Source organism: Simochromis diagramma, unplaced genomic scaffold (genome assembly GCF_900408965.1).
Source record: "Simochromis diagramma unplaced genomic scaffold, fSimDia1.1 OVJJ01000344.1, whole genome shotgun sequence".
In the NCBI taxonomy this organism is placed as follows: domain Eukaryota; kingdom Metazoa; phylum Chordata; class Actinopteri; order Cichliformes; family Cichlidae; genus Simochromis; species Simochromis diagramma.
Window position 1 is genome coordinate 4,301,852 of NW_024387375.1, and position 26,899 is coordinate 4,328,750.

General features: G+C 40.8%; 3 protein-coding genes across 9 annotated transcripts in view; 2 read left to right on the top strand and 1 right to left on the bottom strand.

Moving 5' to 3' along the window:
• Positions 1 to 4,715, top strand: part of schip1 (schwannomin interacting protein 1) — a 225,294-nt gene extending 220,579 nt beyond the window's left edge. For all 7 annotated transcript variants that reach the window (XM_040009278.1, XM_040009284.1, XM_040009280.1 and 4 more), the window contains 3 exons: positions 1,754 to 1,877; positions 2,554 to 2,647; positions 3,703 to 4,715. In XM_040009278.1, the coding sequence (XP_039865212.1) occupies positions 1,754 to 1,877; positions 2,554 to 2,647; positions 3,703 to 3,754 (270 nt within the window). In that variant the 3' untranslated portion in view covers positions 3,755 to 4,715. The remainder of the gene's footprint in view (positions 1 to 1,753; positions 1,878 to 2,553; positions 2,648 to 3,702) is intronic.
• A 120-nt stretch (positions 4,716 to 4,835) lies between these two features.
• Positions 4,836 to 9,132, top strand: il12a (interleukin 12a). The gene is made up of 7 exons (XM_040009378.1): positions 4,836 to 7,002; positions 7,579 to 7,724; positions 7,851 to 7,940; positions 8,097 to 8,138; positions 8,247 to 8,390; positions 8,509 to 8,550; positions 8,687 to 9,132. Exons 1-7 carry the CDS (start codon positions 6,906 to 6,908, stop codon positions 8,819 to 8,821), a joined length of 696 nt encoding a protein of 231 aa, XP_039865312.1. The 5' UTR covers positions 4,836 to 6,905; the 3' UTR covers positions 8,822 to 9,132.
• Positions 9,133 to 9,614: 482 nt separating this feature from the next.
• Positions 9,615 to 26,522, bottom strand: si:dkeyp-97b10.3. The gene is made up of 17 exons (XM_040009296.1): positions 26,028 to 26,522; positions 23,719 to 23,750; positions 21,102 to 21,134; positions 19,819 to 19,890; positions 19,265 to 19,294; positions 19,066 to 19,101; positions 18,642 to 18,683; positions 18,498 to 18,547; positions 16,797 to 16,849; positions 16,476 to 16,702; positions 16,098 to 16,351; positions 14,527 to 14,652; positions 13,712 to 13,847; positions 13,537 to 13,584; positions 13,369 to 13,440; positions 12,934 to 13,221; positions 9,615 to 10,849 (listed from the first exon to the last, which is right to left on the bottom strand). The coding sequence occupies exons 1-17, from the start codon at positions 26,075 to 26,077 to the stop codon at positions 10,821 to 10,823; spliced, it is 1,578 nt and encodes a 525-aa protein (XP_039865230.1). The 5' UTR covers positions 26,078 to 26,522; the 3' UTR covers positions 9,615 to 10,820.
• Positions 26,523 to 26,899: the final 377 nt, after the last annotated feature.

Consider the following 26,899-nt stretch of genomic DNA (forward strand, 5'->3'; position numbering starts at 1 on the left):
GATGCATTCATTCCTTTTGCAGAATGCAAACAGAAAGCATTCAGGCAAAACAGCTGACTCTTTTATTTCCCACTCGGATTCAGTTTCACTGCCCTTATTCTGCTGATAATTCCTGACAGTGTGGGTTTAACCGGGTTCACGTTTGTTTTTCTTAAGGTTGTTTTTTGAATACAAAAAAAGTGCAAATCTAATCAGGCTCAGATGTCAGATTTAAGAGTCTGGGAGCAGTGAATGACAGATCAAATAGTCATAAGATTGAATGAAATCTGCCAATGTCTGAAGTTTAAAATAGAGATTCAATGAAACATAATTCAGAACTTGTTCAGGTTCGGATAGTACAGAGTCTGTTTTGTTGCAAGAGTTAAATCATTTGACACAAACACTTAAGGATTACTGATTGGATTCAGGGGTTTTTGCAACTGGAAAACAAAACGAGCATTCGTTGTCATCCAGAAGTCAAAATGTTGCATTATTAACTCAAAATTTCAAATCAACGTTCAGAGTAAATATCTAAAAAAAATTGAGAAAATCCATTGAAATTTTGAGATATTGAACTGAAAATTGATTTTTCTGGTTATTTTTCAGTGGCAGAAACAAGCTTCCACAGTGAAGTTACAATAAACTCAGTAAAACTGAATTTATAATCTTTGGTGATTTAATAAAACTCATTGGAGTTTATGTTGAAATTGAAGTTACATAAGTTAAATGATATACTTCTATAAGTTATAAAATACCAGCTTTAATTCTATGGGGTACATAATGTATTTCATGTGTGTTTGGGTAAATACTTACAGAGCTATTACCTATTCAGTGTTCATACTGTACTTTAAGTCAAGAAAAAGAAAACACGTCTAAACATTAAAAGCCTTAAAATATAGCGAGCTGGTAATTCTTAAGTTTATAGTTTATTGCTGCTGTCAAAAAGTTATTAAAGTTATGCGTTAAGTATTTGAAAACAGAGCAAATGAGCAAATTGCTGGAGAGCAATTTCTGTGTTCACAAAACAACCAGTCCTTCGGTTTCTGTCGAGGAAATAAATGTGTAGAAAAGCTGCGGTGAGGAACTGAAAACATGTACAGCATTTACCATGTTTTACCATAGAAATATAATTAACCCTTTAAAGCCTGAACCACGAGATAATTGCCAGAAAAATCACATTTGTTTTTAAAAAAACTGGAACGTTTATTGAAGCCTCTGAAAAATTTGAAATAAAAAAAATGAATATCAATTTGAATATATGAGTTTTCGCTACATTCGGCATTCGTTTCTTTAAACTGACATAAACATATAAGGGGGTTAAAAAAAATCACTGATGATGTAGAGGTCTCGAAAACTGACGTATCAAATATGATACACTTGGCGTTACAGCGATAAAACGTATAAACGTAAAATATAAGACGATGAGGACGAGCCACTTTCCAGTGGCGTGAGGGTGTGAAGGGCAATTTGTTTCTAGGTCTGTGTGGTTTAAAGGCTCGGGATCATGAGCTGCAGTCACAGCCTTTATGCAGCTTTTTGCACGTTGGATTTAAGGAATATTAAATGCATCAGTTTTCTGTTAATTTGATCAGTTTGTCATCTGTAAACATTCAAATATAAATATTTTTAAAAAGTAAAGAAGTCAGTTGTGCATTTTGTGCTTTGGTTATTAGCGTGAGGTTTCACTATCCAATTAGGGAAAACACATTGTCTAACAGGGTTTTCTGCTCTTGTTTTTTCTCCCCTACATAACTCTGTGTGTCTATTTTGGCAGCTTCCACACATGCCACACATCAGCGAGTGTCTAATGAAAAGGAGCCTGAAGCCCACAGACCTGAGAGACATGACAGTGGGACAGCTCCAGGTTATAGTAAACGACCTGCACTCCCAGATTGAAAGTGAGTTGACCACACTCCCAGAATACAAACAGAATCACGCTGACCTCTGCTTTCACTTGCAGAAATGAGCAAGAGATAAACTGGGGAAAAACATGCACATACATAGTGACCCCTACCCTTTTTAGTGGATGTGAAAGTACTTTTATATATAAGTTAGTCACTTCAGAGAGTTGTACCAGTTAACAGCTTCCCCTGAGCATTTACTGTTACTGCACGGTACACATCATTGATCCCTGTACTGCTGGATGAATAATCTCGCATCTTACATAAAAAAGTTCCAAAAATCCCCAGGAGTCCAAAAGCACGAGTTTGTTTTTACTTACAAAGCAGACTTTCCCCGTTGAAAATATCTTTAGTTTATGCTTCATATTTTCTGGCACTGAAGGGACAATAGCTGTAACATGTGATATTAAAGACAGCGAGAGCAGCGTGAGTGTGTGTGGTCAGACTGCTGATAAAGTTTTCAGTGGCCATGGTATGAACCCATAATGGGAATTTGAGGGGATCACTTCCAGTGTTTCTTGTAGATTTAGTATCTATTGTTAGGATCACAATGGAATACTGGTATGATCAGTTGTGGTAATTGTGGTGTTTCCCTAGTTTCAGTAGTTTGAATATGAAATTATGCTTTATCATTGTGGTCAGTGTCTGTTCCGCCTCTTATTGATCTCTCCAGGTCTCAACGAGGAGCTCGTACAGTTGCTACTGATTCGGGATGAGCTACACATGGAGCAAGACGCCATGCTGGTTGACATAGAGGACCTCACCAGGTGGCAAAGCACTTTTCAACTATTTACTCACTGCACGTCCCACTATTTATTTATTTTTTTAACTTATAAAAAAGAACGCAAGGGATTCGTTCATACGCAGATTTTGCAAACTTCAACGGCTCTCTCAGTGGCTGTAAAAGTCTTTGCGCAACTTCTTATCACATGTGAAGCAGTTCTCCCTGAGAATTGTAAACACTTGTAAGCTTTAATGTCTTAAATGTGCAGAGTTCCCCTTTGAGCAAACATTACTCAAATGTAAGTAATCCATTTGTAAGGGACTGTTTTCAGCTGTGCATGTAGCTCCTGAAGTAAAACTAATGGTGATGCATGTGAAGGTGAACATGCCACCCAATGCACCTGTGCACCTAAGAGATTTTAGTAGATTTTCCTTTTTTTTTAAACCAAAGAAGTTTTTTACATTTTATACTAAGAGGTCAAGACTTTTCAACTTTTCAACTTAATAAAAAGAACCTCAGCGATCTAACAGTCCCTTATGAGCAAGCACTTGGGGAGACAGAAACTTCCCTTTGAAAGGAAAAAACCTCTGGCGGGCTCAGCAGGTTAGCCAGGGCATGTGGGGATCAGATATTCAGCTTTAGCTGTTGGTGTTGTTCTCTGTGTGTAACCGTTTCTGTCTGTCTGTTTGTTAGCGGTCTAGCATCCACAGTTTTCTAAATTTGGTGTGATGATCGATACCAATTTGTTGTCAGGGTGGTACCAAATGCAAAAAAATTTTATTAATCATCTTCAAACTCCCCAATAACATACTAGGCTTTGGGGGACATGAAAAAAAGTCAAGAAACCAATTTGAGTAACTTGTTGTATGAAAGGGCGTGGAGAGAGCTATACAACAGACTTTGTGTTTTTAGTACGACGCCCTGCAACGTCATAACAGGCTTGGCTCATCATATTGTGACAAAGTTTTAGTGTGGCCCTCGCTCTTCAGGGGGAGTTGCCCTGCTTGAGTGCTCTTGTTTATCTTTGGATTTGTTGAGTCACTTAATTCATCATTTAAGTGTCAATATAAATATAATATAAAACTTTTCTCTTTCCAGGCATGCCGAGAGCCAGCAGAAACATTTGGCTGAGAAAACCCTATCCAAATAAGATGCCCCCCACCACCCCAACCTCCACCCAAGCACCCCCCACCCTAACACTCCCCACCCTCACTTACAATCCGCTTCCCTATGCCAAGCTTAGTCCCCTGCTCCCAAACAAGCTTTCCCCCTCCAGCCATTCCACCTCTGCCCCGCGTCGATCCGAACCCCTCCCCGCTTGTCCTAAGTACTTTGCTCCTCGCTGCTTCCCTGTCTGCTCCCGAACCTCCCCATCTCCCTTTCTGTCCAACTCACTGACTTCAGCGGTAGCAGCAGCACAGAAGAAGGCCGCCCTCGTTCATTCGCTTCTGTGGTTTTCTCCCAGCGCAAAGGACGGTGTAGCACGTCCTGTTTCCTGGGAGAGGAGGCAACTGATTGTGTGTCGTCATGGATTCTGTCCCCCAGCTTCCTGTGCAGTGATCGGCCTCGCTTTGCTCTCGTTTCTTTTTTTAACTTTCTACATTCACCACTAAATTATGACTGTTCAAGCTCAAAAATTGTGGAGAAAAAAACAAAACAAAATAATAGTGAAAAATTTAGTAGAAAGTCAGTCATGAGATTTAAAAAAAGAAGAAGAAAAAAAGAAACAACGCTGTATGAGAAAAAAAATCATGGAAAACTAACTTCAGACCATTTTAAGTTGGACGGTAATTTAAAAGTATTTCAGAGTCGACCCGTTTTTATTCTGCACAAATGGTCGTTTTCAGCTGATGAGAAATGTTCGTTTGAAGGTGCTATAAGAGTGTAAAAGGAAAACATGCCTGCCTTGTAGTGGAGTTGTAGATTTTTTGGTAATACGTTCACTCTAATTGCTCTTCAACATTTTGTGAATGTTGATTTTCTGACACGAGTCATTTTAAATGAATAAGTGTGTTAATATTGTTTTCATCCTACTGTATTCAGATACTTTATTTGAGGGAAGAAATGTTTATGTACAGATATGTAAAATAAAGAATAAACTTTGTTTCATATATGGCGGTTTGCTGTGCACTTCTACTTGCTGCTGGTGCTGCTGCTGCATAACATAGAGATGAAATTGCGCTTTCAGTTGAGCTTCCTCCTTGAGTGCAAGAACTAAAACCTCACAATAGCAGTGAGAGTATATGACATCACATCACACTTAGTATGACTCAACTCCCTTTTTCGGTCTTGCCTCATCATGACACTCGTAGTTCTCACTACGAGTGTTATTGGGGTTGCGTTTCTGCTCTTAAAGGGACTTCATATCAATTTGGGCAACCCCTTTTGGGTCACATTCAGGGATTTTTGTTTCTCAAGAAAAATGACAGTTTGTGGAATTAAAATATTTAACGAATGGCCACTTGTGGTCCAGTGAAAGGTAAAAGGATACAGAAATAGTTCTATATGACTTGTAGGTTTAGTAATGAATACAGTGCTTTTACTTGGAAAATATGTTGTATTGTATAAAGTGAGTGATGGTAAGTTTAAGTCTGATGGTCCAAAGACAAAGGCCAGGAAACTCCTCTCAACCACACGATGACCACAGTTTCAGAGAATGCACTTCCCTTCAAAAGTGGGTAAGCACAGTAGACGGCAGTTTCTGAAAACGAGTGAGAGAGGAGAACAAAAGTAGTGCTTTGTGTGTTTCAAAATTTCACGTTACTCTCATTTTGAGTCTTGTGTAATTCTCCGATCCTCTGTGGATAGATAGAAAGCAGAAAGATAGCTCATAGCATAGACACCATCTAAAAAGAGTTAAAAGTTAATTTGTCACATATGAAATAGACATTAAAACAGTCTCACCTTCACTGTTGTTCTGGAGGTTTTGATCATATCCACAACCTTCCAGGGTTAGAGTTAGGATTAGCCTCAGTGAAATGTGTATTTAACACAGGTTAAATACACATTTCACGGAACATGAACACTCATCTGTCTGTTTCATCTTTTTTGTTATTTCATGTAAAAAAAATGAATAAATAAAAATGGATAGATTAACTTTCCTTTCACGGAAAAGTAAAACCAATTTAAGAGAATTTATTTAATTAAATGTTTCAAGTAGTAGGGTTATTTAACAGTTAACTTTGATATCCAAACGCCACCTGAAAATTATCTTCTTGTAAATAATACCTACAGTCACTGTGTCACGACACAAAACTTAAAAACTTGCAAATACGCAGTTCAGAACTACATTCATGGATACTGGGAGTATTCATATCATTTGCTGGAGTGGTTAAAAGGTAATTTAAAGTTCCTTTATAAGTAAGAAGGAGCTGATATATATATAGAACATAATCTAAGTGTAGAAGAAAGTACCCATTCTGAAGAACTTCTCTTTTAAACTTTTTTTGGACTTTTATTATCCAGTGATTTTATTCTCTGTCCCTTAGCAGCATTTTAGTATCATACTGGTGGGACTACATTGTCAGGCGGCTACACTGTGTAATTTAAATGTTATTATTTAATATTTTATGCAAAGAAACTGTAGCTTTAGCCGATATTTCTCTAATAGATTTGATAAACAGCGCTATGTGTTGTACTGGCCAGGCTACTGTGTTACCCTGCCCTGTGGGGATTGGTTGGCATTGCTCATTGTTTTCCAAGTTTGAGCATGAGTGAAAACAAAGCAGACATAAACCACAACCACCTCCTCCTCAACACGAGGAAAATAATAATAATAATAATGCCACCTCCTCTTCATTGACGTTATCAGTCAGTTGGTCAAGAACATGCGTAATTAGTCATGCCTGAATGGACACCCGGTAGTATCTGTTGGGGAGAACGTCCGTGGAATTAATTACCACAAGTGAATGAGGCGCTTACTCACCTAATGACAGTCCACTGACAATTTACCACCACAGACCACAATGTTGGTTTGGCCCCTGCTATGATTAGTTTACTATCAGCCGCTCCTTTTTACCAACAGTTGGGTTATTTTATTTCTGTTTTTTATGATTTATTCTGGTCTGCAGGAATCAATAACTGTGCACCTCACAAGCACAGACTGCTGCAGTGAATAAAATGGTACACGTGCACTGCATCTTTATAACACTGCACACTTTCTGAGAACAGGCTGCGCAGTGCATGCGCTTCAATGTACTGAAAATTTTGCTTAAAAAAATAATTTCCCTTCATCGTCATCCATCCGTGTTGTTTTGATTTGATGCAAATATGCAAACGCCGTCACTTGACTATACTTTGATATGTTGTGGGTAGGGCGTCGTCAGCTTCCAGGACTGTGGGCTATATATAGTCTGAAAGTAAAGGCACTGGACATGGATGCTGAACGAATCCCAGCTTGTGAGTATATATAGTTTATCGAAAGTGCCCCTCATAGATGCTTCTTGTCAATCTGCAACAATCACATCGGCAAACTCCTTGTTTATTTTCCCCTAATATAAAAAAAGATCTCAACGATTACCTCACTAGAAGGCTATTCATCATTGTGGACTTTTTTTACACCTTGGTACATAGGAAATGCTCTCATAAATCGCGCTTTAATTTTTCCCAGAGCTGGGTATTTAAGACTATTAATCAAAGAGAGAGAGAGAGAGAGAGAGAGAGAGAGAGATCTTTTGTTTTTCTTTCAACCATACAAAAAATTACATAATGATGTATGCTTTTAGTTTTAGTTAAGGGAATCCCCCCCAGCTATTAAGTATATAAACCCCAGCATCATACGGAGACTGAAACAGTGCTGATTTACCAAGCTCTGACCAAGTTCCCTATCTGATCAGCAGTCTTATGGCAAACATTCAACTATGTAAGTCAGATAGGCTGTTATTTAAATTGCTCTGTTGCGTGCTCGTGCAAGCTGGGTGTCGTAATGCCCGTGTAGACTCGTGCGTTGATGGCTGTTTCTCTCTTTCCTTGCAGACGTCGCCAGCTGTGTGCTGCTGCTGTCCCTGAGCTGGCGCACATCCGAAGCTCTCCCGGTGCCCGCACCGAGCCCGGGGACCGGCGGTCAGTGCGCCGACTTCTACAAGATGCTCCTGCTGAAAATCTCAAAAGCTCTGGACAGCGTGAGTACAAATCTCAGCAGCGTGTGATTTTTGCATGATTTTCCTCCCTTTGTTTTCTCGGTATCTGTGTCGTTTATCCGTGATTATTCGACTCTGTAGCAATAATTTCTTTACTGTGTATTACAGATTTATTTGAGTGATGGTATCCAATCGGAAAAAATTGAGATGAGGAATACTGGGGAGACCGTACTGGCCTGTGCACCCACTCTGACTCAGGTGAGCCTTTTCTCAAAGCAGCACAGTTTATGGGGACAGCTGTCAGCTGTCATAATTTCAGCTCAGCTTTCACTGTGTTTTAATTGGTTGGGCAACTTCAAATGACTGTAGTGTAAACATTGCTGATTTTAAATGTCTGTTTGTTTTCCTGCACAGAACTTAGGTTGCGTGACACAAAGAAATTCTTCCTTCAGTGAGGTCAGTGTCAGACACACTGTATATTCTATAAAAAAAGAAGCTATGATTCATATGCATGTGTTGGTATTGTAGCTGAAACTGAACGGGGTTTTCCCATTGTTTTGACAGAGTGAATGTCTGAAGAACATAAAGAAGGACCTGCTCTACTATCGCGAAGCGATTGCATCTTACCTCACAGGTCCTCTCAAAAATGGTCCAGAGGAAATTAGACTTCTGAGCCCAATCGTGGAAATCACAAAGAATCTCACAGAGGTGTGTTTATCTTGTAATTTCTTTTTTAAAATTGAGACATCGAGACTTCAAGGTGAAATAGTTTGAATCTCCTGGGAAGTACTTGTCTAACTAACTAAATATTCCTCGGTTTATACAGAACTGCTTTCCGCAGCTGGACGTAGAGAACCTGCCCTCAAAGGTATTTTTATATTCTTTGTTCCATATTTACACCTTGTCTTTCAGTCTTTAGGATCACTGAGCTTGAGTATTTGGGGTTTCTTTTCCTGAGACCTTATTGTCCTGCATTCACACTCTATCCTCTCCTGTTGTAACAGGATGCCAAAGTGTGGGGCAATGAGTCCTACAACAACCGGCTGGAGATGAATAAGATGATGAAAGGCTTCCACATCAGAGCCATCACTATCAACCGAGCCATTGGCTACATCTCCTCGGGAGACCACAGGAAGTAAACGTCCTGCAACCTCTTCGACTTCAGCCTCATCAAATAATAGCACAACAAATATCAAATCTCTATTATCACATCAGAACAAGCTGTCCTAATTAGTCACTACCATCTCTTTCAACTACTGACCAAGTTCTACAATGTACCTGCTGCACAACTGTCTGCACTGAAGGAAGTTTACTCAGGCATAAGCTAGCTGGTTCAACTCCAGTATCTTCATTCAGTAAGTGCTGAAGAATGTTCAAATTATCGTTACGCTTAGGCGTGAGTTATAATGATTTTATTTATTTATTTATTGCATCTATTTATTTATTTGATCTCCAGTTGTGTTATTTATTGTTATTTAAATAAAGTATTTTGTTATCAAGCATCAAAGTTGAAGTGATTTTGATTGAAACTGTTCACCATCAGTTAGAAGTTAAGAAATGAAGTAAAAAAGAAACATGTAAGAGACTTTCGGTTGTTTCCTTCAGTCAATAGCGCTTCGTTATTTCATCTCTTCTGCCAAGGCTACTGCCTGTTTCAAAATATACAAAAAGTAAATGAAGGGAACACCTGAACAATCTTAACTTTGATTTTTGTCTCGAGCTCGAATCCTACCCTTAAAGGTCAGATGATTTTGTTTTCCACAGTATTCAGTTCTTCATGATCTGATTTGTTTCCTTTTATTTGAACAACGTTCTAATAATATTACGTAAAAACTAAGCAGCTGAAACTTGGTGAGACATGATCAAAAGCAGGAACTATTCTGTTTTGGTGTGAATTCGGATCACTTTCCTTAAAATGATGAAACAAACAGCGATTTCACTTGTTTTATGAAAAGTCTTTGGAGATTCTGACATGATTTAAAAAGAAAAGGAAAAAACAACAACAACAACAACAAACACATTTGTAACAGGGATAAATTGGACTGTTAGTGGTATTTTTCTTTTAAGGAAACAACCCTTTTCTCTGAATGAAACATTGTGGTTTTCTCAAATAATGTTTACAAAAACATTTGCAATTGGTACCTGAAAGATTTCCACAGATGTTCCTGCTGATTTTATTGTACTTAATCATACCTGAGGTCTAGAGCTGCGAAATAATCCTCAAAAAACTGAATTAAAATATACGTTGCTTAGTTTTAGCTGCACTCACACAGGTAAAACACCTAAATTTATCCCTGAATCCCAACATGCTGCATTTTTGTTTTTCATAAAGATTACACATTTGGGGGAAAAAAGAAAAGAAATGCATTCAAGCCTCCGGAGGGCAGGACGTAATTCCCACTTAAACATAATCAGCATCATTTTCTGGTCCTCGTGCACAGCTGTTTTACAGAGTCACGGTTATCGCATCAAATAAAGGACATGTAGACAAAAAACAGACATAACTGGCTTTAAAAAAAACATGAGTGACAATGAAATGGAATCTATTTACAGGAAATAGTGCGGACAAGTTTATAAAAACACAAACTAGTTTCATAGTTCAGTCTGTAATTCTGTGGACAGTCATTTTCACGTCCACGTGATATAATGCCTAATTGTTTTATAAAAATTCCCACAAGCCCAACATTCAAAAGTGAAAGAACACACACAAATGGATGGATTTTTCCAGATGTCTTTGCAGTTTCAACACTGCAGCACCAAACATTTACATCTGTTACTGGCTACATAATTAGCTACTAAACATCTCAATGACCTCTACGCCTCTACTGGTCATTTTTTTACCTGCTTAAAAATAAAGGTAAGCTAATTTATTTCTGTATCCTTAGATACAGCACAGTCGGTTCTGTACTCACCACAGAACCCAAGAAAACTACAGCTGACCTAAAGAAGGGAAACAAAAGGAAATGATTCCTTTTTATGAAATGCAGAACTATAAACAAATCAGTTTCATATCTAGAAAAAATTCAAAGAGAAATGCAAACTGAAGGGAGACGTTAACTCTGCTCTGTTGTGTTCCTGAGATCGTTTCTTCCCGCCGATGATATCCAAGAGTAATGGAATTCATTTTCATTTTCCCTTTCACTTTACCGCTTCGTTAACCATCATATCTGAAAACAACAAACAACAAATAATGAATTAAGATTCTGTACCATCCTTTGAGTTTGAATTTTCAGTGCTCTTCACCTAAAGAGTTAAAGAGCTGCTGAGACAGTAATATTTGTACTGCAGTACATAGAATCGGTGGGATTGTCATGCATACTTTATTTAGGTAAGTTTCAGCTCATCGCAAACACAACTACTCTGATGAGTTGGCCTCTGGGAGCCTGTCCCATTCTACGGTTCCTGGAAATGAGTTAGCCTTTTGTATTTCGGGTTCCCCTGTCCTAACCGTGATGGGTTTTAGAACAGTTTTTCGGTTAGATGCCTGAAATAAAGTCAGTGACTAACAGAAGCTTGGAGTATTTTTACAGTTTGTTTTAGAGTAAAAGTTGTTTGTTAACAAGCGGTTTCATGATCCTTCAGACAGTCACGTCATCACACTGAACATGCCTAAGTTATAAACTCCGATGTTAGGATTTTACTTTTCTCCAAGAATCGCAAACTTGCGAGTCTCATTTGGTAAAAGATTTTAATTATTTACACCTATTAAAAAGTAAAAATATACTAAAAGAAAAAACCCAAAACACATAAAAGTACAAGAATTGGTCAAGATTGTCTTGCTGAATGAAACACGTACAGTCATAACCTTTTATTTCCCAGTTTTGTTTTGCAATTATCCACGAAGTGGAAAAGTCCCACTGTTTTTTTTGTTTGTTTGTTTTCAAAGGGAACCAGGTGTGGTCCTCAGTCCCAGGGTTAGCCTACAAAAATACATCAAATAAAATATGTCATCTCACTAGTACTGTATTTTTCTGGGCTTTTGGTGTATCCAGGGGATATCTGGACTAAGATTTTCCTTTCCACCAGCTAATATTTGTTTGACTAATGCAGAAAAACAAGATAAATCATCAGCAGACCATAGCTGATGGTTATCTGACGCATTTTCTCAAATGGCATCCATCTTTTGTGCTCCGTGGAAAGGACTGTTTATCTGCATGTAACCGAAGCTTGCTCAAACATTACCAGCTTATGCATACTGATAACAAAAGGCTTGTCCCTTTTGTACAGATTCTACATGAGCCTGTGCAGATAGCTATTTGTATACACTGCTCTAAAAAATGAAAAGGAACACTTTTTAATCTGAGCAAAGCATCAAGTCAGTTAAAGTTCTGGGATTTTGTCCTGGTCAGTTAATCAGCAGAGGGTGTTGTTAATCGGTTTCAGCTGCTTTGGTGTTAATGAAATAAACAACAGGTGTTGCAAGAGGAGGAACAATGAGACAACCCATAAAACAGGAATGTTTTACAGGTTGAGGACACTCGCATTTTTTCCCTCCTCAGCTAGGGTCAGTGTCACCGCTGGTAGTAGTTGGCCATACCTAGACCCAGCAGGTCAATACGTGCCTTTGCGATTGACCGGCAGAGTCTCAAGAGCATGGAGGAGATCCCAGGAGTCTCTTATTTAGCAAGCTTACCCTGAGCACGTGTGAGAGAGGCTGGAGAAGCCGCGGAGAAGGTTATGCTGCTTTTAACGTCGTTCAGTTACCCGTTAACCGGTTTGGTGGTGGGTCAGTGATGGTCTGAGAGACGCACGAACCTCTGCAGGTTAGGCAACGGCACAATGACTGCAGTTAAATATCAGGATGAATTCCTTGAATCGTATTGTCACACCCTAGACTTATGCAGTGGGTACTAGCTTCCTCCTGCTGCCCGATCACACGTGGAGAGGCTATGTAGGTGGTGCCTGGAGGATGAATGCATTGATACCCCTGACTCGCTGCCTGACTAAATCCAATCGAGCACCTCTCAGGTGTTCAGTGATGCCCTAGTCCACATATGGGAAAAGATCCCTCAGGATACCAAGCATGTGTGGGTCATACAAACTACTTCCTGCAATAAAATTTTGGTAACACAGACTAGTCTGCTGGATTATTTTTTTACTTTGATTTTTGGGGTGTCCCTGAATTCAGCCCTCTGTAGGTTGATCATTTTGATTTTCCATCTAACAACAATTTGATTGGTTGACTTTTACATGCCTGCTCTTCACGAGCATTCATCACCATCTTAAATTGTTTAGGTTTGCAGTGTTGTACCTTGTAATGTCTGATGAACCTCATTTGGCAAGTCATCCAGCTCCTTCACACTTTCCAAAAGATTCCTAGCCGTGGCTTCTCCAGAATTCCTGTTCTTCCACATCAACAGCATCTTCAACTTCTGCATGGTCACATCTGTCTCTGCTGTCTGGATATTATCCAGCTCCTTGGAGGTAACATCTAGAAAGATAGCCACCTGTTTCCACTCCTTCCCGAGCCGCTTGGCCACCTGTAGCAGCTGCTTCTCTGACATGTCCTGGCCCTGAGTGGCCGCTGTTTTCACTCCATCTGGAGAAAGATGCATATAAACACATGGGTATTTGTTTTTAGTAAGATTTTAGGCATATCTGGAATAGTTCAAGTGTGAACTGTTGACTTGGCCATAAAGTTGTTCATGAAGTTTTGCTGAAATCCCAGTCAGACACTTAAAGATACCTGGCTCGTCTTGCATTCGAGTTCTTTTAAAGGCTAGTTCGTCTTCTGAGGGGCTGCTGCTTCTCTGTCTGCCTATTTCAGAGACAGATATACCATCAGTTAATGTTTTCAAGCTAAAAACGTGCTAAAGTCTAATCGGATTACAAAAAAGTGAAAGAGCCAGCATACTGTTTGTCCTTTTCCTCGGCTTCTTCTCAGTGTTATCCACACAGTCACCTAAGGGAAGAGCAAAAGATGGACGTGGACCAGTGAATCCTTTTTGGTTTATTCGGTTTTCGGTCAACATAAACACAAACTTCCAAAAGACAAAAGTGTCTCCAAAGTAAGACTCATGCACCGGTACCTTCTCTGATGGTAGCAGACCATACAGTCTCCTCAGTGTTAATCTCTATGAGAGACAATTTAAATGGAGGGTGCTGCTCAAAGAAAGCCTCAAAGTAGCCCTTCATCTTAGTGACTGCAAGGGTGAATTTCAGTTCCTGTACAGAGACACACAGACACAACTTAGCTGTGTAGTCGGTGAAATACAAAAGCAAAATCTTATAAATGAGATCAAATCAAAAAGCACCTTTGGACGAGTCTGAACTACTTCTAGCTCTCCTGCTATTTTTAGATCTTTCTGTGGAAGTCCAGTTCTAACCAATGTGTCTTGTGCAGACATCAAACTTCACTGTCAACCTGGCGGGACTTTCCTGTTGTGGATTAGCAAAGATAATAAAAGCTGGGTTTCCAGCTATGGCCAACAGACCAAGTAGCATTTTCTAGTTAAAGAATCCACAGGACAGGAACATGTTTGTCTTTCTTTTAGCCACCCAGATATTCATCAGGTTGTTTGTTGTAAATTTGTCATTGCAGACTCTAATGCCACTCTAATCTCCTCAAGTATCTGAGGGAGAACATTTGATGAAGTCTTCTTCTCCAAAAAATAATATTTCGTATTAGAGTCACCATTTTTGCACCAAGGAGGAGAAGATCCAGCTTGCCTTGCTGGCTGAACGTGGACAGAATGATACTAACACTGAGCAATCAAAAATAGCAGCAGTGCTGGAAGCCGCCCTGAGGTGCACAAGGAGATCGCATTGAAAGCCCAAATTTAAGACGTGTAAGGTTTTTGCTTTTTGATCCACGTAAATTGCAGATTTGTTGAGAGACACACACCTGAGGTTTGATGTCTCCCTCCGGCTCGCTCAGGAGACGATACGTTCCCTCGTCCAGCTTGCACGTGGGAGGCTTTACTATTTCAATGTAGCGAGTCTTGTAGCCCCGCACCTGATTCTTTATATCCTAGTTTTAAAAAAAACAGCAGGAGTTCAGTTTGTAGGCAACGATGACAGAGAAGTTACTAAACTGAGGGCGTCTCATAAGAACTCAGAGTTCACGGTGAATGACGGTAGGACAGAGCGACGGGAAAACAGCAGCAATGGAAAAAAAGACATCATACGGGGAAAAAAATAATCAATGCATTTTTAGAAATAGCCCTTTTTTTAGGTTATAATAAATGAATGACTATTCACCAGCAACATCCTCAAAAACAAACACACATGCTCACAAAACCACAAACACTTCCTGAGTGAGTTCAGTAGTTCAAGTTTTTTTTAAAAAAATGAAAAAACACCAACAGCTTTACAGCTTTAATGTCATGTAGCTGTCATATTTACACGGTACACTTACAGTAACGCAAACACTACTTTGGCCACTGACATTTTTCTTTTATTTTGATATGACTCTTTGTTTTAAGAAGATGAATACTCGAATCATTTCCCTGCACAAACCCTGCGCTTCACTGTAAATAACTAAATGACAGTTGGTTTACTAAGGCCGGTAGCACAAATTGTAGCTGAAATACAAAATCCTGGAAATCTGCACCATTGAAGCTGTTGGCAGTTTGACTAATTAACAAAAAGTGGAAGCTACATTTCGAACAAATTTCTACAAAATTTCAATGGTGAGGTATTTTTCTGGAGTTTCGTCCAGAAAGAAGTGGCCGTGACTGAAAAACACAAGGAGACTTTTGATGGTCTCATGAATGGAATATTTCTGTGTGCTGCTCCTGCAACGAAGGTATTTTTGCTGCCGTTTTATTTTTGAACTCTACTCAATGTAAAAAAAAATTCCTCAATTGAAACACAGAATTTACTTTTCACTTTAAGAGAAACATCATGAGAAGTCGGTCAAAGCGTCGGCCGGTTGTGTTCTTCTAAAAGTGGGCAGTTAACGGTTTTATATCTACACTCACACATATACATATGCATTTTCTATAAATGTGAAACTGATTACTGTCCTCAGTCGTCTGGGTTTAACATGTGCATTTGTTAAACATGTGTGTTTGTGGTCAGGCATGATCAGAAAATAACCTTGTGTAACCATGTGCATGCTGCGTTAGTGCAAGGTAACTGCAGTATTTCGTTATGGAACAGAAACAGATACTGGGAGGGGAAAGAAGTGCTGAATCCCAGTTACACTTTTAAGAATGAAAATAAACAAGGCACTTTTTTTAAATCATGTCACTAACAATTGCCAATGCCCGTTTCAAAGAAGTGTTCTCTAACTGGATGTTGTGGAAATGAAGACAGAGATAGAGAAAGAAAACAGGATCCTGAAACCCGAGGAGGGTTTGGTTAAATTTGACCAAATTTCCAAAACCATATGTCAGGTTTGGAAATACACCGCAAGTCTACTGACAACCAAAACAGAGCTGGTTGGAGATCTTTCTAAAAAACACCACTTACCTTGATGTCAGACGCACTGTTTGTGCCCAGATAAACGTGGAAGCTGTAGCTGTTGTTGTCAGTGGTGAGCTGCTTGTAGACCAGAACCACCCCATGATGCTCTACAGCCTGGCTCGTCTGAATGATGGGACCAACGGGCGATAGGGACGTCACATTCCACTTAACGTGGCTCCCTGAGTGATCCACTGTAGGCTCGATGACTGGACGGTTGCCCTTTATGTGCAGGACACTGAATGTCATGTCATTGTCAGTATCTGTGATATAAGACAGAAAAACAACATTTCACATTTAAACTGAGTAGTTATTGTTGTACCGAGTCAGAACTCTTGCTTCATTCACACAGCGTAAATGTGCTGGGTGAATGCCCTACGAGCTTACGAGCAAGGCAGATGGAGTGTGGGAACTGGATGGACTTGAGGACAGACGCGTCCTTATTGACTGTGTCCACATTGAAGATGGGTCCAGCAAACTTCCAGGAGTCATGTAGAAAGGCGCCAAACTTGGACCAGGATAAGACAGAGTACCGCACAAGAACGCGCTCGGACGCTTCAAAAACCAGACCAGTGACCGAACACTCATATGTGCCCTCTTCTTCTAGCTGCACCCTGAAAGACACGAACGCAGAGTCAGTGATGCTGAGCTATCAGAGCTGAACAAAATAAACGTGAGCATGATGCATGGAGACAATGTTCCACTTACTGCAACCGCCCCTTGGACAGTCTCTTCGGGGTAACGAGCTCACTGCCATGGCTCTGTGAAAAGCAAACAACAGCAAAGCACACAGTAAGGACAGAAACAGGTAAAGGAGTGTGCTACAAAGCGAGATTAATGGCTTAGCAAGCCGTCTCAAGCTTAAAATCAGAGTTTTCTGTGTCATAAAAGTGTTTTTTTTTTCCAGCTAAAACACCGTATTATATTATCCATCCATCCATCTTCATCCGCTTTATCCGAGGCCGGGTCGCGGGGGCAGCAGCCTAAGCAAAGAGGCCCAGACCTCCCTCTCCCCAGCCACCTCCTCCAGCTTATCCGGGGGAACACCAAGGCGTTCCCAGGCCAGCCGAGAGATATAATCTCTCCAGCATGTCCTGGGTCTGCCCCGGGGCCTCCTCCCGGTGGGACATGCCTGGAACACCTCACCCAGGAGGCGCCCAGGGGGCATCCTTGTCAGATGCCCGAACCACCTCAGCTGGCTCCTTTCGATGTGGAGCAGCAGCGGCTCTACTCTGAGCCCCTCCCGGATGGCCGAACTTCTCACCCCATCTCTAAGGGAGAGGCCAGCCACCCTTCGGAGGAAGCTCATTTCTGCCGCTTGTATCCGCGATCTCGTTCTTTCGGTCACTACCCACAGCTCGTGGCCATAGGTGAGGGTAGGGACGTAGATCGACCGGTAAATTGAGAGCTTCGCTTTTACACTCAGCTCCCTCTTCACCACGACGGACCGGTGCAGCGTCTGCATTACTGCAGCTGCAGCCCCAATCCGTCTGTCGATCTCCGGCTCCCTTCTCCCATCAACAAGACCCCGAGATACTTGAACTCCTCCACTTGGGGCAGGAACTCATCCCCGAGAACGTGTATTATATTATGCCAAATATAACCTGGTCAGCAGCAGGTTATGTTCAGAGTTTGGGTTTAAAATCAGCTGAAAGTGCCAAGTTTAGACTGATTCTTCTCTTCTCACAGAATGATTTAAAAACTACTGAATAAAGTACAAACCGTGTGTCTCATTGCCACAGGAATGTGCATGTGTTAGTTTGGTGATGAAGAAAATGTTTTAACGTAGCTACTAAAACAGAGAAAACACGTTCGATCGATAAAACTAATTTCACTTTGATCTGCCGACAAACTAAAGCCATCTCCACGTCTCCATTATTAGGCTTTGGAACAATAAGCTTTAAGTTTCAGAGGTCTAATGTGTAGCCGTCACCTTAGAAAGAAACAGCACAGGGAGCGTTTTCAGGGATGTGTGATAAATCCCAAGATTAAGGATTTTCTGCAGCTTTAATCTTTGTCTTATTTTCAACAGTGTTTACAGTGTTTTACGGCCATTTTTTTATATTCTTTAAAGATTTTTAATAACCATTTTATCATCATCTGATAATATTTCTGATTGGAGTGGGCTGCACTCCTGGGGTAATTTTGTGTGTAAAAAGAGTGATATGACCCGTGAAACAATCCTTTTTTCAGGCCTGAAGCTTAATCTGATAACTGCCGCCTTGACACCCGTTATCTCTAACAGGGGTTTCAGGTTTTGTCGAGCCAGCTAACGCACAGAAAGCCTGGCTGTGTTGAACTTTGTTCAGGGTGTAACCCTGTGATGAAGACAGAATTAAGGGGCAGACGAAGTTAAACGGTAGCTGTAAAATCGCATTTCGTCAGATAGCACCTGGTTTCTGAGCTCACCTGTTGGACGGCTTTGCATTTTTCACAGCATGACTTGAAGGGCCTCTCATCTGTCAGCACACATGGCAACAAACGGGAGGTTATTCATGAGCCGGGCAACACTATCATGAGTGCAGCGTAGCGCATTACTTGGCATGGGCTTACCTTTCCCATTTAACACCCCTGCTTCAGGTCCAGCACCTGCTTCTGTGAGGTAAATGGATTCTGATCAGCAACTATCACATGAGAATCTTACAGGCTGAAATCCAATTTTAAGCCTCTGAGATATCCCACAAACAAATTTTACAGCCAGTCCCAGGGTGTGTGTGTGTGTGTGTACGTGAGTGTGTGGATGTTTGCGAGAGGGTGGAGTGTGTTCAGTTACATTTTAGTTTTGATTCCTTAATTAAAAAGCCAGCTGAATCTGATATTTGTGACATAATTATGTAGTACTACTGCCAGTAAAACACAGTTGTGACCATAGACAACTGAGTCATCGCTAAGGTTTAGGCAGCTCCTACAAGCAGGCACGAACATCTACATGTACACAAACAAGCAAAATAAGAGTTTATTTCCTGGTGTGTCTTACTGTTTATAGAGTCTTCTGCATGGGCTTCTTCATTCTCTGGATAGGAAACAAAGAAAATTGAAGGATTTATAGAAAACTCTTGAAACCAAAATGCAACACATCAAACAGGCACTTCTGTTGACTTTAAACTCATTCATTTGGTCAGCGGCAACACGAGGAGTCATGAAGTAGTGACTCTGGTGAGTCAAACAGATCTTACCTTCCTCTTCTCCATCCCTCTCAGTGCCTCCTGTTGAAAGATTAAATGACAAAGAAAAGAAGAAGCAGGAATATTAATGGAAATAGTTCAACTTTTTGCAGCATGCATTCATTTCCTGGGACATCTTTGAGAAAAATCGGCACTTTATAAACAACGCCTAATATAAAAGGTATCACCAGCAGCTCGTTAACTTAGCACAAAAGGCAGAAGCAGGGAAATGGTCAAAACCAACTCTGCCCACAGCACCTGTGAAACTCACTAATTATAACAATTTATCTTGGGTTTTTCCCCCCACCTGATGAGAAAACTTCAGTACGTCACTGCCCCAGAGTGTCATCTTAGCAACAGTTTTATTCAGATTAAACAACGTGTCACTTAACGAGTTTTAGAGGAGCTGAAAGAATAAAGAAAAGGTGTTTAAATCTATCCAAAGCAAAGGTGACACTTGCTGTCTGGATCTTCATATTACCAAGGAAAACAAGAGTGTGATTTTTCTCATCGTCCTTTCCAAAAAGAAAAATTATTCCATCAAGTTATGAAAATGTGGCTCTCACCATAAGCCTCATCCTCCTCTGAATTGTTGTCTTCGTCCTCTGAGCTCTCGTCGGTGGATGTTCCTGTGTTTTCTGTTCAACAAATCGATGTGCAGAGTATGTGTTAAAAGAATTTATCTTTAATAAAAAATAAAAGAGATTCATGCCACAGCTGGCTAAACATACAGTGCTGTGAAAAAAGGCTTGAGCACCACTTATTTCTTTTTATATTGCTTCCTGGGAGCCAGGCGGTCTAGTCTTTTTAAAGTGGTCTTTGGCGACGGTTCTCCTGGCTTCCTGAAAGTCTATCAAAGATCTAAAAGACCTAATTTTCACTCTAGTTTTGTAACTTTATTCTCAGAAGAATGGTGTTGTTTGCTACAACCAATTTTTAAATTGTATATTTAGGACCTTTGTCACTAGCAGGCAGCCACAATGTTGTACCATCCCTTTAGGTGAATCTACAAAAAAAAATGTTTACACAGTTCAGCAGACATACAACAGTATTTTGCACCAGCAAGGTGATTCTCAAAGAGCTATTAGCCAAAGATTTGACATATTTCATCATGACGTACTTAAAAAAAAAAATATGAGGAAACTGGCCAAAAGAAGTGGCAGAGCTAGAAAAGCATTTATAGCAAATAAACTATATCTGAAAGTCACGTACTTAAGAAATAAGGAAAAATACTTAAGAAAGGGGAAACAGGAAGAAAAACTTGGGGTGTGCTAAATTACACAAGAACTGCAAGGGCAATAGAGGCAACAAAATTTGAAATATTTGGTTCAAATCATCATGTGAACAGAAGAGATGCTGTCATAGGGGATTTTTGCCAAAATTGATGGAATTACAAAAGCAGAAAAGTATCATCAGACTTTGATCCACCATGCTATGCCATCTGGAAAGAGTCTGACTGGGCGCAGCTTGACAATGAAACATATACAGGCCAATGTAGTAAAAGCAAACCTGGATAGAAAAACACAGAGTGAAACCAGCATCAGTCATGGACTGGCCCCCCAGAGCCAAAGAAGAGCTTTAGATGTCCTTCGAGAAGCGTGAAGAAATATTTCTGAACACTACTTGAAGGAATTACAAGAAAGTTGGGTCAGAGAGTTCAGGCTGTGTTGAAGAATAAAGCTGGTCATCCCAAATACTGACTTTCAACTCTTTTTGCCTCATATGTTGTATTTCCATGTGTGCTTGAACATTGCAATAAATTGCTGAACCCATTTCCAATTTTGTAAACAAAATATAAAGAAATGAGGGGTGGCTCAAGACTTTTGCACAGTGCGATATTTGTGCTTACCTGAACCGCTGCTGTCATTTTCTGCCAGATTATCTGTAAACAGATTAGTGAAAACGTTGAGACGGCTGCTGGTTATTTAGAAAAATCTGATGCAATAATTTCAAAATGTGAGAAAATCCAAAAACATTTATTTCCCCCAATTTTATTACTCACTACTACACATGTCATTGTGATTGTCATTATGGCATCATCACTACTACGGAAACTAGAATACTTTAAATGGTTTGATAATCAACCCCCTCTTTAGTCATACTGCCCAGGACCCTGACAGCTGTCAGAGAGAAAAAAGCTGCTGTTGTTTTACCAGAAAAGCAACCATAATTCTGCAGTAAAAACAGAAACAACCAATAGTATGTAAATCGAGGGAAAGCTAAATTATTCAGACCGTTTCTTCTTCTACTTCCCCCACAAAGCAAAACACCTATTTAAGAGAAAGTAAGCCTCAAGCGCTCAACACTCACATGGTTTAAAAGTCAGAAAAAAGAAAAGAAAAAAAACTAGAGTGAAGCATGTGATGCATCACAAAAATAAGTACAGAATTAGAACAGGTGCAGCCCCAGTGAGAAACCTCCAGTTTTAGTTTACTTCTAGGTTCCTGCAGTGTGTGGTTCTTTATGAGGCTTCATTCATATTAGTCACCAAAAAGCCCTGAGCAGGGCTGAAGTACACCAGCAGTTTTTTATAGATGCGTCATTCACGGCAGCTGAACCGCAGCACCCCGTGAACAAGCCTGTGATAAGTGCAATGCATTAACATTCTGGCACATTTACGTAGATGGGGTCCAGAGGAACTGCTGCTGCTTCTCTCTTCCCAGCAGCACTGACTGTCCGTGGACCGGGCCATGTGGCCGAGCGCCAGGCTGGCTAATGGATGGAGCCCCTCCTCATCTGGCCCAGAGAGTTTTATCTTAGACTAACAAGCAGATGCTGTCTTTGCAGCTCCGCTCACAGCGCCTCCCTCATCAATCTCTCTGTCTCACTTTGCTCAATCTGTCTGCCTCACCTCTCCCTGCACTCTCTTCTCCATGCCTCTCTCCCTTGTCCTCATATGCCTCCTATGGCCCATCTCATTCACTGCAGCTGTTGCTGCTGCTGCTGCTGTCTCACAGCTGAGCCAGCGGGCATCCCTCTTCTTTGTCGTTTGGGCATGGCTGCTTCCCTTCATCAGGGTGACAAATAAGGTGGAGAGCAAGTGCCCGCACAGATGCACACATGCAGATGCAATCACAAATATGCAGAGAGTGCTAGAGGCTGTGTGCAACCTCAAGGATTTGGTTAGTACTGAAAGGTGTTGGCTGCCATCTGCTGGCTGAAAACCATAATACAGGAAAAAAAAACAGAAAGAGGTTAATGGGTTCTTTTTGTGACTTATTAACTGACTCATTACTCCTCCAGTAGATTTAAAGCTATCAAAATAAGTCAGCTTTGTCAGATCCATACTGGAATTCATGTTTTGGAAATATTATTTGAAAGACTGTAGATGTTTAGTGAATCTAAATATACATTTCTCCTACTTTAAATAAGACTAAACTACCAAACACTGGAAATCTGATATCCAATCCAGCTTCGAGTCAGGATCAGACTGATATCGATTTACAGTGTACCTGATATCAGAATGGTAACATACACTCGCTGGCCAATTTTTAAGTGCACCTGTTGAATCGCTTGTAACCACAATCAGCCAATCGCCTGACAACAAGTCAACACATCTAGGCACGTAGACACGTTCAGGATAACCTGCTGAAATTCAAACTGGGCATCGGAACGAGGAAAAAAGGTGATGTACGCGGTTTTAAACATGGAATAGTTTTTCAGAAACTGCTGATCTTCTGGGGGTTTCCTCACATAACCACCTCTGGGGTTTACAGAGAATGATCCAAAAAAGGGGAAAATATCCAGCGAGCATCAGTCCTCTGGCTGAAAATGCCCTGTTGATGTCAGAGGTTAGAGGAGAATGGCCTCACTGCTTTTTGCACCTCGTTACACTCGAGCTATCTGAATGCAAAATGGGCTGCAGCATCATCTTCCTGTTAGCTTAGAACACAGGATTGGACAAACATTGGCTGGTCTGATAAGTCTTACATTCTGCTGTTACATTCAGATGACAGGGTCAGGTAGGGCAAAAACAAGATGAAAGCATGGATCCATCCTGCCTGGCATCAACAGGTCTGGCAGGTGTAACATTTTCCTGGTTGGTGACCATCCCTTTATGACCACAGTGAACCTTTTTTCTCCATATTAAAAAGCTCAAATTATCTCACACTGGTTAATTAAACATGACTGTGAGTTCGCTGTACTGAAATGGCCTCCACAGTCACCAGATCTCAAGGTAATAGCGCAACTTTTGCATACGGTGTTACAAGAGATTCAAATCATGAAGCAGCAGCTTTCAAGCCTTTCATGCAAATGATATGGAAACAAGGACAGCAAACAGGAAAGGTGAGCCAGCTGGGAAAATATAACGAAAGGACGAGTAAAACAAAATACAAGAAGTGATAAATAGATGAGGATGCACACTTTTCAAATAGCAAGAGAACAACTGAGAGCTCAAAGAAAATGAAAACATGAAGAGCTGCTGAAAGAGAGGGCAGGAAAGCAATGAACCGGCTGGTGTTTACCTTTGTTCTCAGGTGCGGGGATATCGCCGTCTCTGTAAGGCAGAAGAGATAACATTCAGACAAATATAAATCAGAATTCTCCAGCCGTGTAAGATTCAAAGTGCTTTTTTATTTATTTTTGTTTTTAAAAATTGTGCAGCTGCAGGATCACGCAGTAGCTGGTACTTCTCCTTTTCTGTACGGCTGAGTAAATCAGTCAAAGAGGAAGTGTGTGGCTAAACGGCCTGCATCACACTTTCTCACGAAACTCCCTTCTCTCAAACGCTTTCAAAGCAGTGTTGCTAGCAAAGGAAAGAGCTGAGGAAACATACAGGCTGGGTCTGTTTCCCATTCAACAACTCAGGTTGGACTCTTTTCATTTATGGCTTTATCATAAGACAGCATCAAGCAGAGCGTAAATATGGCTGTCTATTTTCAGGGCCATTGTGTAATATTATAATCATACAATGTTAGCTGGCTAATTATTGACTTTAAGCACTTTGTCCTACACATTTTTATGCACATGACAAGTTTTATCAAATATAAACAAAAGACTGATAAACAGATCGCACCACACTAAACATCACTGCAAGCATCTGCAGTATGGTACTGCTCCTATATTCTTCTTAATGCTGCAATAATATATTCAGTGACAGCACTCAGACTTAGATATTAGATACCAGTCTTCCTGACTGTCCGGGAATGTTGTAAACAAAGCCAGACACGAACGCTGTCCAAGTGTTTGTATATGCTGTGTGAAGACTGGAGCAACCTGTTGATGCAGTCAAGACGAAACACGCCTGTTCAAGGGTAAAAAAAAAAAAAAAGCCAACCCCACAAGAAGAACGAGTTCACCACCAGCATGTGTTAAAAAAAAAAAAAAAAAAAATAGGTCAGCCTTTGTTTTTTCCTGTCTCACTCTCGCTCTGCTGCAATTATATCCAAATGAAGCAAATGAATCAGGAAGCCTGGATTATTACCAAAGATCAAAAAGTGATACTTTATTTCTTTTGCTTGGCGGCTGTTTCGCCTGATAAGGAGCTGAGGCTTTCCTTTGTTTTTAAACATCTGTCCAGGAAGCTGAACTTTTTTCCTCTCTCTCTTTCTCTCTTCAAGGTCATCTCATCAGCGCCTCTGCCATACAGTCTCACAACAACACCACTGGGGTCATTGCCATGGTAATAGTAGTCATCTCTTCCTGTATGAGTCCTCATGCCTCCTATGATCTTACATGTTTAGAAATTAAAAACATACTCGATAACTCAAACTTCTGTGTGGTTTGTCTGTTTGTTTCTGCTTAAAGATAAAGCCCGGATCATGTCACAGTCGCAACAGCTTCCCACAAACAGCACAGAGAGGAGTGCGTTTGTGTATAGATAAACAACTGTCACATAGCACCAGCAGTGGAACAAAAGAGCCGCCCTTTGTCCCAGTCATTTATTGTCCATACTTTACTGCTTTTATTGCATTTACAGCAAGTTAGAAATCTCTAATCAAATCATAAAGTGAAAGTTGGCCTTTTCCTGCTATAGCCTCACAAACAAAGCTGGAGTTGGAATTAATTTCTATCACATTTAACAGATTCATAGATCTTTAAGGTCTTTTGGCATCTGATCATGTGTTTGGGGACTTTTCCTGCCAGGTGGGGCGTGATGCCGTGCGAGTAACTCAGTAGCTCCGATGACAATGAGTCATCAGTATCACTTCACCTGTCTGTGGCTCACGGATGAACTGATGGTGAATATAACAGAATCACTAAAGACAACTGTATGAATTAGAAGAGTACAGTCGGTTAAAACCCGCCGAATAATATCTCAAAGCATCACCAAGCCGCGTGGGCACTGTCGTGTTTCGCTCTGCGCTGCACTTTAATGTGAGGCTGTGCATTAACGTGAACGAAAACCGATGTTTATTGTGTGTTTTTAATTGAACTAAACTGTTGCATAAGCTTTGCTTTACAGCTTCAGCTTTGGCACGCGCTACCAACTCGCTCGGTGATACGTTGTTGTCACACACAATGTTTAACAACAGAGCGGCGCGAGCGCACAGACACCAACAAAGAGATTTTAAACAGACCGTGTTTGCAACGAGGAAGCGAAAACTAGGCAGACATATATTGTTGTTGTTATTGTTTCATGAAATGCACGAGCAGATGAGCCCCGAAAAGACTACAGCGACAATGACTCCCACTTCCTGTGCGTGGGGGACGCGAGGCGAGATTTTTAGCTCTGCATCCACGCCGATTCTCCCAAAACTGTTCACAATTGAAAAACACAAACCGCCGCGGATCGCGCACAGCAACGCTTTCGACTGATCTAGTAACAACTTACCCATCCTCGAGGTGGCAAGCCGCACCGCAGCTGGCCATCTCCGCCACCATCCTCCGTCTGTGGCCCCGTTATGCTTTCTCTTCTTCACTAGCGTGCAGAGGCTGCGCGTAAAAACACCTGGGAGGCAACATGAGCCTCTCACCGGCGGCGATCGCGTTCTGGGTTAAAGGGCTAAGCATTTATTGACCTCTTTGGCTGCATTACTTATTTCACATCATGCGTCCCGCAGAGTGCAGCATTTCCTCTTTATCGAGAAAAAAATAACTCGGTTTGAATCCCCCGGAAAAAGCGCTTACTTTCCTAAAATCCACAAAAAGGAAATATCAGAGTCCCCTTTTGTGCAGCCTAAATGTGGGATGTGTTGCTTTCTTTCACAAAAAACGTGCTTGTTTGTAAAAAGAAAGAAAAAATACAGACCACAGATCTTCACATCATAGGACCACCCGAATGTCTTTAGAGCAGCGCCACTCTCAGGATCAGCGCTGCTGCGCAGTTATTGCGCATGAATATGGGCGGGCCTGCAGCATCCCGCCACAGTGCAGGCTTTGTGGAGTCTTGTTGATGATTTACAGCCCCACGCTTAACGCTTATTAAATAAGCGAGCTGCACAACCTGTGCGAAAGAAATGTTTACTGCTGGAAGCCTCAGACTGTCTGAATATGAATAACGGAAGATAAAAACCACACCGCTTAACTTTCAGGACATGCACAGAGTTTCCGCATGCAGAGGCCACGTTTTTGCATGAGTAAGCACAGCAGAGGGTCCCCTGAAGCGATCCCCAAAGATATTGAAAGAGATAGAAGGTGATGATGATGATGATGATGAAGCACAGTTAGAGGTTTATTCTAATCATTTATGTAATAAGTAAAACA